The 13,432-nt window shown below is 42.1% G+C and overlaps 1 protein-coding gene across 1 annotated transcript in view; it reads left to right on the top strand.

Moving 5' to 3' along the window:
- Positions 1–13,432, top strand: part of UNC5D (unc-5 homolog D (C. elegans)) — a gene marked incomplete at its 5' end in the record, with an annotated part of 57,527 nt that overhangs the window by 42,884 nt on the left and 1,211 nt on the right. Inside the window, 6 exons of the mRNA XM_008946424.1 lie at positions 1,078–1,162; positions 2,737–2,905; positions 4,618–4,845; positions 7,575–7,724; positions 11,475–11,639; positions 13,384–13,426. Of these exons, the coding sequence (XP_008944672.1) occupies positions 1,078–1,162; positions 2,737–2,905; positions 4,618–4,845; positions 7,575–7,724; positions 11,475–11,639; positions 13,384–13,426 (840 nt within the window). The remainder of the gene's footprint in view (positions 1–1,077; positions 1,163–2,736; positions 2,906–4,617; positions 4,846–7,574; positions 7,725–11,474; positions 11,640–13,383; positions 13,427–13,432) is intronic.

Genomic DNA, 13,432 nt, shown 5'->3' on the forward strand with positions numbered 1-13,432 from the left:
AGAGCAGTCGTATCAGCACTGAGCTGAGGTTCTGCATTGTGCAGCATTTACTGAGTAAAATGTAGTCCTCCTGTAGTGAATATGCTCTGGAAAGTGTCCTTGTTCACTCCTAACTTATACTAGTGGAGTAAAAGGAAAATCATACCCCTTGGATTCATTAGTTATTGTGTATATGAACAAAAATAGTGTAGTGATTTCCATGCAAATTGAGATTAATTTGATTACATTGTCTCTCCATTATGAATTCTTATTGTGATGCTGGAATTATCAGATTTGATTTGGAAGTTAGAAAGGGGCAAAGAGGTTTCAAGAACAGTTTAAGCCATGATCACATCTTGTAAAACATGGAGCTTTGCAGATGATGTGTACCACTAAGAGGCGTTTTGGCAAGCAAGAGTGAAAGAGTCAACAAATGATTAAATATTTCATAATTGGCTTGCAACAACCACCTTCCAGAAACTGGTGAAGCCTAAACTTCAGAGTTCCCAAAGGCACCTGTGCTTTTGACTGTGTTTATTATTGAAAAAAAAAAAGGAAAATAACAGTTAACCAGGCAACTCAAACCAGATTGCTGCTGCATCAGACCAAAGCCTGTCAGAGGAACAAGACCCATCCAAATGACTGGGATTATGAACTGCTCCTGCCACAAGCCTTAAGACAACAGCTGATGGTACCTTTTGCTTCCATAAATTATCCCCTTTGTGTCAGTGCTGAAGGAGACCAGGAAGTGCCTGTACCCAGTCCCACCTCGACTGTGACTCCAGTGTCATTTAGTGACACAAACCAAAGGGAAGTCACCTATTTTAAGAGCTCAGCTGGAGCAAGAAGTTTTTATGCATAAGAGTCTTTATCATTTCAGGCTCTAAGACAGTTAAATATTAATAATTATGTGGATCATGTTAATAATGTATTTTCCTTTCATCTGATAGTGTGCTGGTCAGGACCACTATTTCAGAGGAGCATTCTTCTCCTCTAGTAGATGGCCCTTCTAGACCATGGAAGTCAGAGGCCAGCTGCACATTGTTCTGTCCATCCAGTCCCTTTCCCAGAGGCTTCTTCTGCTTTGCTCTTTTGTAGGAGTCAGTCTGTTGATACCACATGGAGCTATCCCTGAGGAGAGTTCCTGGGAAATCTATCTTGCCATCACTCAAAAGGAATCCAGGTAAAAGCTTCCCTGTTGCTGGTGTGAACACACTGTTGTGACATGTGCTATAGCTGTATAAATTACAGGAAAAATGACATAAGACAAATGATTGCTGGAACTTCCCTTTAAAAACTGAAAGGCACAAAGCTGCCTATAAATTTTAAAGCCTAGAAATATTTTTTTCAAAGCTTAAAGTGGAATCTATTTTTTTTCTTCCTCCTCTGATATCTGAACTCCTTTGTGTAAACTTTCATATTCCATCCCCATCTGCTGCCATAGGGTTTTGATCATTTTCAATGAAAGATTAAGATATGTAAAAGGAAGGAAGGAAAAAAAAAAAAAACACCCAACTGTTTTGTCTGCAAGGGTTCTGCAGAAATGAATTAAAATAGGTTAATTAAAACCAAGCAGCAAATTTTGCCTACTGTTTTCCTTTTCTGTGGGCAGAAGCAGAGGTAGCAAACCAATCCAAAGATTGTCGCAGGGGGACATTTCCTTCTTCTTTAAAGTGAAATTCTATAAAGTGAGACAAAAGCAAACGTTCATTTTTTCCCCTCAAAATACTGTATTCTTCTTCACATTGTTGAGACAAGACTGATGTTGTGTTTCACCTGTCTGAGGTGGGTGGGACAAACCAGACTGCTCTAGCTGCCCTGACGTGCAGGGAGCTGGCTCTCTACTGCCCATCCATCGGGGGGGGAGGTGGCAGTGGCTCAGAACTTGTACCTGGTTTGTGTGGATGGAGGGTCACAGAATCACAGAGTGTTAAGGCTTGGAAAGGACCTCGGAAAATCCCCTCGTCTAACCCCCTGCCAGAGCAGGACCACCTAGAGCAGGTCACACAGGGACGTGTCCAGGAGGGTTTTAAATGTCTCCAGAGAAGACAATGGAGGGAGGTACTAAACCACTCCAGAGAGCTGCTCCACAGGCGCATGGGCTGTTGGGCAGATAGCCCTAAAATGCAGGCAGTAGTTATCTGGGCATGCACAAGGCCTGGATGTCTCCCCACTGACTGATGGAGCCCACGTGCACGCACCCGCTTTGCGGAGCTCTGAATTTAGGCAGAATTGTCCTGTCCCTGGTGTCTGCTGTGTGTCACCTGGCTTCTTCTTTCTGCAGAACAGAAAAGTGTTTTCAAACCAGTGAGATCACACTCACTCTGGAAAAATTTATGAGACTGTGTTTTTAAACCATAATTTGTTTTATCTTCCCAACTGTGAAAATATTGCTGATGACAGTCTTTGAAGGTGGAATTAGATGCTGCCAGCTGGTGCATCAAGCAGGGCCTACTGGCATTGAGTCCTTTTAGTGTTGGGTTTGGTTTAAGCAAATTGAAATGTATTTTAAAGACCACAATCCTAAACTGACTAGCCAACCATCTGAGTAGGGGTGGCCTCATAGTTTGGTTTCATCTTCAGCTACTTTTTCTACATGAAAGCTGGCACAGTAATTGGCTGGCTTATCCTTTTCTGCAAGAGTGAGGTACTTGGCTTTTTAACTAAAGTATTTTAAAACTTGCAGTTAAAAAGTACCTTTTCACTCCTCCTTAAAAAGAGCCTGACAGTCGTTATTGTCTCTTCCCGGACACAAAGCCTACAGCCAGAAGGCACCCACGTTCTTCTGGGACCAGAAGTAACCTGTGGGCCCTCAGATGTGTCTGCCAGCACGCCCTTCGCCTTGACCATACCACACTGTGCAGAAGTCAATTCAGAGCACTGGAATATTCACTTGAAAAAAAGGACACAGCAAGGGAAATGGGAGGTAAGCTCAGACTTCTGCCTGCACTTGGCAGGTTGTACCAGTGATGGAAAGCAGCACCGCGGTTCCTCGGGCAGGCTCAGGTCCAGGCTGCTGTAAGGGACAGGAACAGACATCTCAAAGAAACACTTTTTAAAAAATGATTTTGTGCTTTGTTAGGAAGCACCTGAACTGTCTGCAGCTATTTTACCAAGATGTGCTAAACAGACTCAGCTTAATGGTCCAGCCCATGTGACAGGAGAAAAATGCATTCATCTTCTCAGGTCACTTAAGCCAGCAGCCATTTAATTTTAGAAACATTGTTTTGATAGATCATAGCTCCCAAAGAGAGTCACATCAGAACTGACTGCTATATCCACACAAGAATTTATCATGACATAAAAAACGTTATGGAACTGGCTAAAAATATACACTTCAAGTTTAATTTTTTTTTTTTAATGTAGATGGACCCTTCTGATCTAAAAATCTTGTCTCTTTGTACATGTCACTTGAATGGACATTCAGTGCTCATGCTGTGCTCATAAGCTCTGAAGGATTAGTGTACCTTAAATGAAATATTTTACCATTCTCAGTTGAAACTGTATTTTTTAAACCTGATTACTGGGGAAATTAAGCTTTTTGCATTTGTGCCATGGGCATTTGATCATTTGTGCCAGTCCACCTGCATTCTGTAAGCCCACTGGCCACCTTTGACTGAAACTGCTTGGTAGGCAGCAGTCTCAAAGCTAAACTTTCTGCATTGTCTGGGGAAGACAGCCTAGTAAAGGTATGGCTAAAGCATGAACTGAACTGTTATTACATTACAGAAATACACACAGGATAAAGGTGCTGGACTTCCCAACAACAAAGCATGTTATTAGAGCTGTGTCCCAACACTCTGCATCTTATTACAGCTGCAGAACCCAGTAACACAAATCCAAAGTCAATCAGATTTTATTGCACTGCTGCTGATGGAACTATTTGTTCATTGCCTTATGAGGGGAAAAAAAACAATAGTTAAAACATTCCTGGATACCTTAACTCACTTCACCCTTTTCCTCCTCTAATGTTTGCTGCTGGTTTAAACCATTTGCACTCAGTTTTCCAACTCTAGAGGCACTCAGTACTTAGTCAGCTCCATTACCATTGGTTACAAACACCCTGGAGTTAATGAGGAGTGTGACACCAGGCTGCAGGCTGCTCACAGACCTCAGCTAATGATGCTGTAATGCAGAACTAAGCACGAAAGGCAATAGAGTGGGATAGGTAGTTTTTTGATGAAGGTAAATGTAGTGTAATGGATATTCTGTAAGGGAAGTCAAATACCAACTATTGTTCAAGGATTGCTTATTGACTTCAATCCTCAAGGTAATTTCTTAACTTGACATTGGGAAAAATAATTATCTAGAAAGTCAAAAGCACTTGAAAAAAGATGCTAAAACTGCTTATCCATCATCATTATTATTATAGGCTGTACACACTGAATTCTGCACAATATATTGCCATAAATCCTCTTGCTGACTCAGGGCTAGACTGGGAGTGTTTACTCATACAGATGGTCTCTGCCTTCTCCTCTTCCCTGAGGTCAACACGAGCAGAGTGTGCAGACTGGCTCTCAGAAGTACTTTACATTCCAGTTGTATGAAAATAAACAAATAATGTCATGACTCCTATTGTCAAGGCCTATTGATTTTATTATTTAATTTTTTTTCTTTAACCTGAATTTCATTTTGCAGGAAGTGATGTCTGTGGAAGAGGAAACTACTTCTTGCTACTGCCTGTTGGATCCTTATGCCTGTCACATTCTCTTAAACAGCTTTGGAACTTATGCTCTTATTGGAGAACCCCTCTCTGACTGTGCCGTTCGACAGCTGAAAGTAGCGGTTTTTGGCTGCCTGTCTTGCAATTCTCTGGATTACAATCTGAGAGTATATTGTATGGATAACACACCTTGTGCATTTCAGGTAAATGGTTTCACCTTGTTAACTGGTTTTTGTTGTATTTCCATAGAACACTAACATTCCTCTGTTTCTGGGGATCGTCCCTGGGCCACACCAGCACTCCAGAACTCAAACAATACGCTATTTTTTCATGCCACTGCTGCATGACTTATTTTTCATCCCTTAATTTCTCTGCACTCTTGTTCCACTTTGGATTTACGCTGCAAGAGCCTCAGGACACCCAGACCAGCCTTTCAGCCCAGAAGATGTTGGTCATTACCATGGCATGGACTGTGTTTGTCACACTCGTCCCCTTACGCTGTCATTAGTCAGTTCAGGATTTCCTCTCCTGTTCACAGTTTGAGCAAGAAGGAAGAGACTGCCCCACCATCTTGTTAAACAAATACTAAATTATAATCATGCATTTCCCCTTTAAAAAAAAAAATTAAAAAAATGTAAAAAACCACCACAGTAACAACCAGTCACCACAAAACAATCCCAAAGCAGCGTTTCAAATGAGCTGAGTTTTGTCCGTGGTATTCCAAGACAAAACAATGAAATTCACTGGCTTTTGCAGCTTTAGTGAACTCAGAAGCTTTAACAAAATGATTTTCTTTTGGGAGATGAAATGAAGACAGTTGTGACAGATGATTTTCTGCTTCCTTTTGCTATCATACAGAATAGAAACATGAATCTTAATGAAGCACACACTAATGTCTGTGTGCTTCTAATAAAACCAAAGCCACTGAAAGGGATGTTAAAGACATACAATAGCTTTGTAATTAGAACCTTTATAACACACAATTCGTGGGCTACTGGTGTTTTCCTGGATGAGTCTGTAGAAAATTGTTACAAGAATAATTACCACTTTTCTGCATTCACAGAAATTAGAACAGGGTGTTTGTACATAATGAGACAACTGTGTATTTATGAAATTACACATCTCTTGAAAGCATGCTGCATCAACTTCATGCTATGTAAATATTAAGTGCTGAACATGGAATCTACAGGTGGCTTTTTTTGATAAAGTATCAGAATTGTGTTTACCAAGTTTTGCTTGATGCTGTTAATCCTTTACAGAGCAGTCCTATAGGATACAAAGTTCCTTGATTTTTCACTTTATCTCTGTGTGGCAACTTACCTTTATGTAATCCCTAGTGTGCTGGGAAACTCTTTGCAAAATACAAAAGAACCAGCTATTGTATTTTTCATTTTGCCATAATCCTTCTGCCTTTTGTGGAATTAAGGACCACGTGCATTATTAAAGGTAGAGCAGTGTTTGTACAACTGTGGTATGTTTAAAAAAATCCCAACACATTCAGAGAATTTCAGAAGTTGTGATGAAATAAGCTACTTCCTTTGCAGTTGAAAATCAAAAACTAAAGTTTCCCTTCTTATTCCTTCTTTCATGTAAACCCAGCCATCAGGAGTTAAAACAAACTAAATGCCTGTAAATTGGTTTATAATAGAAATCCATTATTACAGTTTCAGAGAGCTCTAGCAGTCATTATATTTTCAGAAGGTCACAGTGATTCCAGTAGCTCTTCTAACAATAACTTTGCTACTGGTAAGCACTAAAGCTCTTCAGTGTACACAGATTTTATATCATTTATATGGATAAAAAAGGGAATTTGAAATACTGCTTACTAGCTGATTTTTAAAGACTTCTGCAAGCTTTCCTTCCTTCTTAGGATTTTTACTGTAGCAGTACAGGAATAAACATTGCATAAGTACAGGCAGGGGTGATTTTTTTACTATTGTTTTAAATTCACAGAATTATATAAAAATCTAGGTTGTAACATACCTCTAGACAGCTGTAGTGCAAATTCCTGCTCCAAGTCAACCCTTCAAAGATTGTGCAGGATCTTGTCCAGTAATTCTGAAAATGGCCAAGAGAGGAGCGATGGAGCTGAATCATTTTGTCTAATGTGCACACTTGGTGTGTTTCTTTCAGTGCTTTAAAGTCCTGAGAGCACCTTCTCCCCAAAACTGCTGTCGACTCAATCTCTAACTGAGCAGACTCTTCCCCAAGCATGCCTTGTATTGCCTGGCTTCCTTTTAGTCCATTAAGTGTTTAAGGAACACAGGGAATACACTGAATACAACTTGAGGAATACAACCTGTAGGATTTTTTTTTATTCAAAAACTTAATTAAAATACCCAAGGATAGCTGTGTTATTCCAGAACAGAAGAGGGATGAAATTACAGTGATGTCACAGTACAACCAGTTTCCATTTTCCTCTTTGGAGGGAAAAGGCTTTACCTGGCAATGGGCTGACAGCCTTGCTTCCCCCTTCGTGCTGATGTTGGAGAGCACTCGGGTAAACTTCTTTGTAACAATGATCCTGTGGGATGCAATAAAATAGCAGCTATCAGACACGAGTAACTTTCAGTAACAAAGAAAACTGGTTGGCTTTGACCTGTAACCCCAAAACGTGAAGACAGAAACTACCGGGTGGCAACACCCTCTGAAGTTCCCTTTCCTGCACCCCCAGCCTGCAGTCACCTGGGTGTTGGTGCTGAGGGAGCCAAAAGAAAATCGAGTGTCACAAGTCCCATCATCACATATAGGACAATCCCTAATCCATCCATGGAATGCCAGTGCCCATCACCTGCCCCGTGAGAGAAATACTCCACTGCTGTACCCTGACATGCTGTAGGTGAACGAGGCACCTTCCAGAAAGATGAATTCTCATTAGATTTGGTATTTGTTCATAATACTGAAAGAATTCTTTCCTCCTCTGCCATTGCAGGAAGTTGTTTCAGATGAAAGACTCCAAGGTGGACAATTACTGGAGGAACCAAAGCTTTTGCATTTCAGAGGGAACACCTTCAGTCTTCAGATATCTGTCCTTGATATCCCTCCTTTCCTTTGGAGAATTAAACCATTTACTGCATGTCAGGTACTTGTCAGTTTATCTGCTTACATTTGAATTCAGAGGTAGCAAAGAGTTTTCACTGGCAGGGGCACAACCCAAGTCAGACAATGGTCCCTTTTGCTTTTGAAAGGTGTGGTTTCAGTCTCTTGAGTATGCAACAAAAATGCATTGCCTTATGATCAGGGCAAACCCAGAATGCTGTAAAGCTTTCAATTTACAGAACTGTTCAGAGGTGAACACTTCCACTGCCCTGTACTGACACAGTCGAAGCGACTGCTCCTGTTGTTTGCCAGGACTACTGCAGAAAGGCAGCTGTGCAAGGAGGAAACCAAATAACACTGTGCTATGATAAATTAGAAAAATGGCCTGCAGAAAACAATGCTTACTGTGCTGTCTGCAGGCAACTCTGCTGATAAGCAAGGAAAGCTGTTTGCTACTTTAGCCTCTCTGTTTCTTTGTAGTTGAGGATTATTTCTGCAAAGTCGTGATTTCTTTAGGGCATTGCCTCCTTTGCTGGTTGTGAGTCCCTGGTGCACACAAAGTTGTGAGACTGACTCAGAGGCCTCAAAATACTTTGTGTGCAGTTCAGCACTTAGTGCTGTGTACAGCTTCTGTGGATAAATATACTACTTATGGTATGTTAAACTCGGGTATTTTTATTTTCTGTTGGCAAATAGTCTAGAGTTTCCAGCCAAAACTGAACTGCAAGATGCTGTTAAAACAAGGCATGATAGCCCATGCAAATTTCTTTAATATAGAGAATTTTCTGTAACATAGAGAAATTTTCCCATATGTTCAAAGGACTTCACTTTGCTGAATAATGCAAGTGGCACAGCCCAAAGTAGCTATCAAATTTATTTTGCAAGAGAAAAACAAAAAATAAAGTCCGATGAGGGAGCCATAACCCACAGAAGAATGTGTAAGTGCTGTGCTTGCACTGAGGTGGGCACAGACTGGCAGAGCTGCTGAAGGTTCAGGTCATGGCAGGCACGATCCCCTTCGCTCAGCAGCCACTCAGGGTTAAAAACAAGCCTGTGCAAAACCTCTGCTGCCAGAATGGTCTGACAGTGCTGGTAAGGAAGCCAAATAAATATTTACATTTTATAATTGCGTATAGTTTGGATGACTTGGACAGCTGAGAAACTGTTTCTATCGGAAACTGCGGAACGACTTACATGGCTTTTATTTCCCTCTCAGTGAAATATTTTGTGGAATGTTCCAACTCTGCTGACAGCTCTGATTTGGCTCACACCTCTTTGTATATAAAAGAACCTTTTTTCTTCATGTGGAGTTTCCTGTGCTGTCTGCTTGTTTTCTCTCCTACACAGCACATTTAAAAACAAGCCGGCTGTTCTGGTTGTCAAGAACAACTGAGAAGAGCCTATTCCGTAATTGTCTCTTTGGTCAACCAAGTGAAACCATCATCAGAGAGTATGATGAGGAAAGATTTATGTTAATGATTTCTCATATAAGTAAAGATGCTGCTTCAAGGCTTGAAGAGATGAATAAATCATGGTGTAAAACTGTCCATGAAAGCAGTTAATGGCAGGTGGTAGTCGGTGTTCCTCCAGACTCTGCGGAGTGTGTGTGTTTGTCCTGGCCAGCAGGCAGGAGCAGATGCCGAGTGCTTGGCATCCTTCCCACCACCTTCACAAGAAACTAGGGGGAACCCTCGAAAACGGGTCGGGTGTTAGAGCAGGAAGAGGCTGTGACAAGCATGTTAAGAAGCCTGACAGGCACCTTTAGTGGTTAAAAGCAGCTGTCTCCCTAGTGTCTTGTGTCTCTTGGAGGATCCAGGGTCTGTCTGTAGCTCTGCAATGATTTACATTCCCTCCCTCTGCTAGGAGCTTAATTATAAAGGGAAACTAAAACCGAAAGTGTTTCTGAACTACTTTAAACACTCATTGTCCCACTATGCCTTGCTCCCTCTATTCCATTCCATACCACTCTTTTCACCTGAGTGATTCTTCTACTCTGGGTGAAAGCAGAGATGATTACTCTGGAAAAATCTAATTACAGTTGCTCCACTTCTAATATTTTGCTAATGTTTTCTTTATCACTCTTGGTATCTTGCTACTGCTACCAACTCAGGATCTCCACGCAGAGCTTATCATTATCTCTGAGTGCATCTTTACAGGCAGCCCAGGACACTCCTCAGGGCAGTGAGCTGAGTGCTGGCTGGGAGTGCAGCGACACTCTCCCTCCGTTAGTCTTGACTGTGTTTGGAAGTGCCAGGTGAGGCTGAGCTCTGGTGCTTTCTCACATTACCAGCACATAGCTCCTTTCTTCAGAGACATGGAAAAAAATCACCACCTCAGTCTGATAAAAATTGCTTCTAGGAAGGCAAGAATGAAGCGTTAAATGTTTTCTGAGCTGCAAGCTCTTGGGTGAGCGTCCATAAACTGATCGTAAGAGTTGAGTGCACGGTTTACTTGATTTAAACAGCTAATTATGACAAGTGGCTAGTTGGAAGGTCAGTCAGTTGTAACTGTCAGTATTAAATACTGAAGGAATTATAGCTGCCTAGAGGGTTTATGTTTATGTCCTTGCCTATGTCATTTATTAACCCTTTAGGAAGCCATGAAAAATGCAAGCAGAATGCATGCCCAGTCATTATTGCCTTTTCTTTGAAGGATCAGCTTCACATGCCTTTCAAATCAATTCTAAGATTTAAAAATAGTGCATGAAAAGGGACAGAGCAATCTGAAAATTCATAATCCTCCTCTAGAAAACCTAATGTAAAAATCTATAAACTAGTTTTCTTGTGTAAGAATAATTGCTCCCTGAAGCTGTTAATGCTGTCCCATAATCATATGGATGAATGCTACAATAGAATAGGATGAAATATTAATTTCAGACAGGTTTTTTTCCCTTTTATATTATTCCCCAGGTTGCCAGTTCTACACTATTTTTCAATATTTTGAAATTAATAGACAACATGTTTGGTTTAATTGGTTTTACTATTTACAAGCCTTCATGGCTACAATACAGAACACCACAGTGAGTTTATAAATGATGCTCGTTTGGAAGCAATAATAATAAATAAATAACATATTCTGAAAGCGTGAAGAGAGGAGACTGGTAAGAGAACTTTGGTATTTACAAAGTAATCAGAAAACAGAAGTTAGCTGCCCCATGCACTTCTCCTGTCTATTTCCATACGTTTTTAGGAACACGAAGCAACCAGAGATGCCAGAAATCTCTGATGATTAATTGCTGCAGTTGTCTGTGTAGCGTTTGATGAGAGCATTCATCCCATAAAGTGGCCCTGGCTGAAGCAGAGGATTCAGTGAACGTAGTCACAGAGTATAACAGGATGAAACTAAGAAGTAAAGCTGAGGCTGGCCAGTGATGTGCAGGGGGCTGCTCGAGGCCCCCCAGGCAGGTGGGTGTTGCTGAACTCGGATGGAAGATACCCACATACAGACAGGGAGCTGCCGCGCTCGATGCCGCGTTACCGTACGGAGGAAGGATGGTTCCTTTGGTTTGGATTCTGTAGGCCAAGGTGATGGCAAGGAGGCACAGATTAGAGCAAGAGCTCCAGTCCCTGCCTGGGAGGAGTAACTGAAGTGCATCTTTCCTAGGTTTCATTTTAGATGAGAGTGTGAATCCTGCGTACTCTGAAAATGTCACATCTTAGTAGCTATCAAACGAATCATCATTTATTAGTTTTGTCCTACTTGGAGTCTGCAGGGCTGTCAGTAAAAATGCACTGCAAACTGCTGCCTTTTCCTCCCGTTTTGTGACTGTCACACGTTCCCTCTGCCCTGGCAGGAGGTGCCATTCTCACGTGTCTGGTGCAGCCGCCCGCGCCCGCTGCTCTGCGCCTTCTCCCTGGAGCGCTACACGCCCGCCACCACCCAGCTCTCCTGCAAGGTCTGCGTCCGGCAGCTCAAGGGCCACGAGCAAATCCTGCAGATCCAGACCTCCATCCTCGAGGTACTTGTTCCTGCTGCTCCTTGGTCTCTGTGCAGCACGAGACGCGATCCCGCCCGCCTGAGCCCCTGCTGTGTGCAGTTTCTTACACCCTGTTCAAAACTGTAACACACGTAAGGCCTTAGAGATTCCAGCTCCAGCTGAAATTGAAGCACAGAGATTCTCCAGTGCTAAAAATAATGAGAGCTGGTGTTAACAGCTTTCTTGCAAAACGATTTTGAATAGTTTGCAGAGTGCTGAGAGTTGACAATAGGATTGCCTGTGAGCTGTCCCACCACCAACTTCACTTCCTGGAGCCGTTCTGTACACACAGTGTCTTGCAAGGGCCGAGTCTTTGCCACGGGGGAAAGTGGAGATGTGGTGCTGAGGGACGTGGGGCACTGGTGGCCTGGCAGCACTCAGTTAATGGTTGGACTCGATCACCTTAAAGGTCTCTTCCAGCCAAAACCATTCCATGATTCTATGAGAAGTCAATTGTGTAGCCAAGCGAGCTGGTCATGAGTCCTGCTGCAATGAAAACTTCAGTGGCTTTTTTTAGATTATTGAGCACCTTTGTTGATTAATCCACAGTAATGCTTCCAGAGTAAAGATACACATCCATTGCTAAATGCACTATGCAGAGAATGCAGCAACTAAATAAGAAAAGCACAAACGTGACTCTGTGTAAAAACATCCTCAGAATACAGCCAAACGTTTTTCCAGTTCTTTATTGTTATTTCATAAAAAAACTTGTCATGCTCTACACACCTCAATACAGTGTTGCTGCTGCCTTTATTCCCCCTCTCATTTTCTTTAAAAGGGACCTATCTGTCCACAAGTCCCCAGAGCGTGTTACAATTCTCTCTTCAAATGGATTTCTAGTAAGGAAGGGCCTTTTCATGCCTATCTCAAAAAGTGATTGAAGAGTGAGGATAATTTGAGCGTAAAATAAATATGTAAATAACAACTGAATACTTGAATTGCTCATTGCTTCACAATTCCCTGAACTAACCTGGCACCAGTAGCTTCTCTCACGTGTGCAGAGTCTGAAAATCTACTATTATTCTGCATACTTAATTTTGGCAGTCAGATCGTGATATATCTACAGCCCTGCTGTTACTTTGCATGCATGATTTTTGGGATGTGTCATAAATGTTATATGAAGAGACTACAGCATCATTGTTATTTAATATTTATGCTGCATTGCACTGAAACTAATAATGCCTGGAAATGTGACTCTATTACACAAAACTGGTATAATTTCATAGGAAGAGAATGGGCCAGATCTACAAAAGGATTCCAAAGAGATTTTTAGTATGGAACTGAGTATTTACAGAATTTAAGTATTTTTTTAAAAAAAAAATCACAAATGAGAGATTTGTGTGTTGGACTTACCTGTAACAAAACAAAACAAAATGAGGAAACAGAAGGAAAATGACACTATTAAAAAATATATACGTAAGTTGTTCTAGAACAACACATTTGTGTTCCTTCACAAATCAGAAAGATACCTCTTAGCTGTTTCATTTTCTGTTGTCAGTTCTACAAAGCACAGCTGGCATCTCGGGCTCGGGTTTGAAGGGTTCTTGCCCCACAAGAGGCTGGGCACAGGGCCGCTGGCTGCGGGCACCCCGAGCACAGCCCTGCCCGAGGCCTGGCCCCGAGGGGCTGTGCAGGGACCCTGCCCGGGCGGGGGCTCCCGCTGCCCCTCGCTGGCCCCTCGGCCTTCACCCTGGGCCTTCACCCTGGGCTTTCCCCTTCCCCACAGAGCGAGAGGGAGGCCCTGGCTTTCCTCGCCCACGATGACAGCAGCTTCC

This window comes from Merops nubicus, unplaced genomic scaffold (genome assembly GCF_000691845.1).
Source record: "Merops nubicus isolate BGI_N331 unplaced genomic scaffold, ASM69184v1 scaffold8138, whole genome shotgun sequence".
Classification (NCBI taxonomy): Eukaryota; Metazoa; Chordata; class Aves; order Coraciiformes; family Meropidae; genus Merops; species Merops nubicus.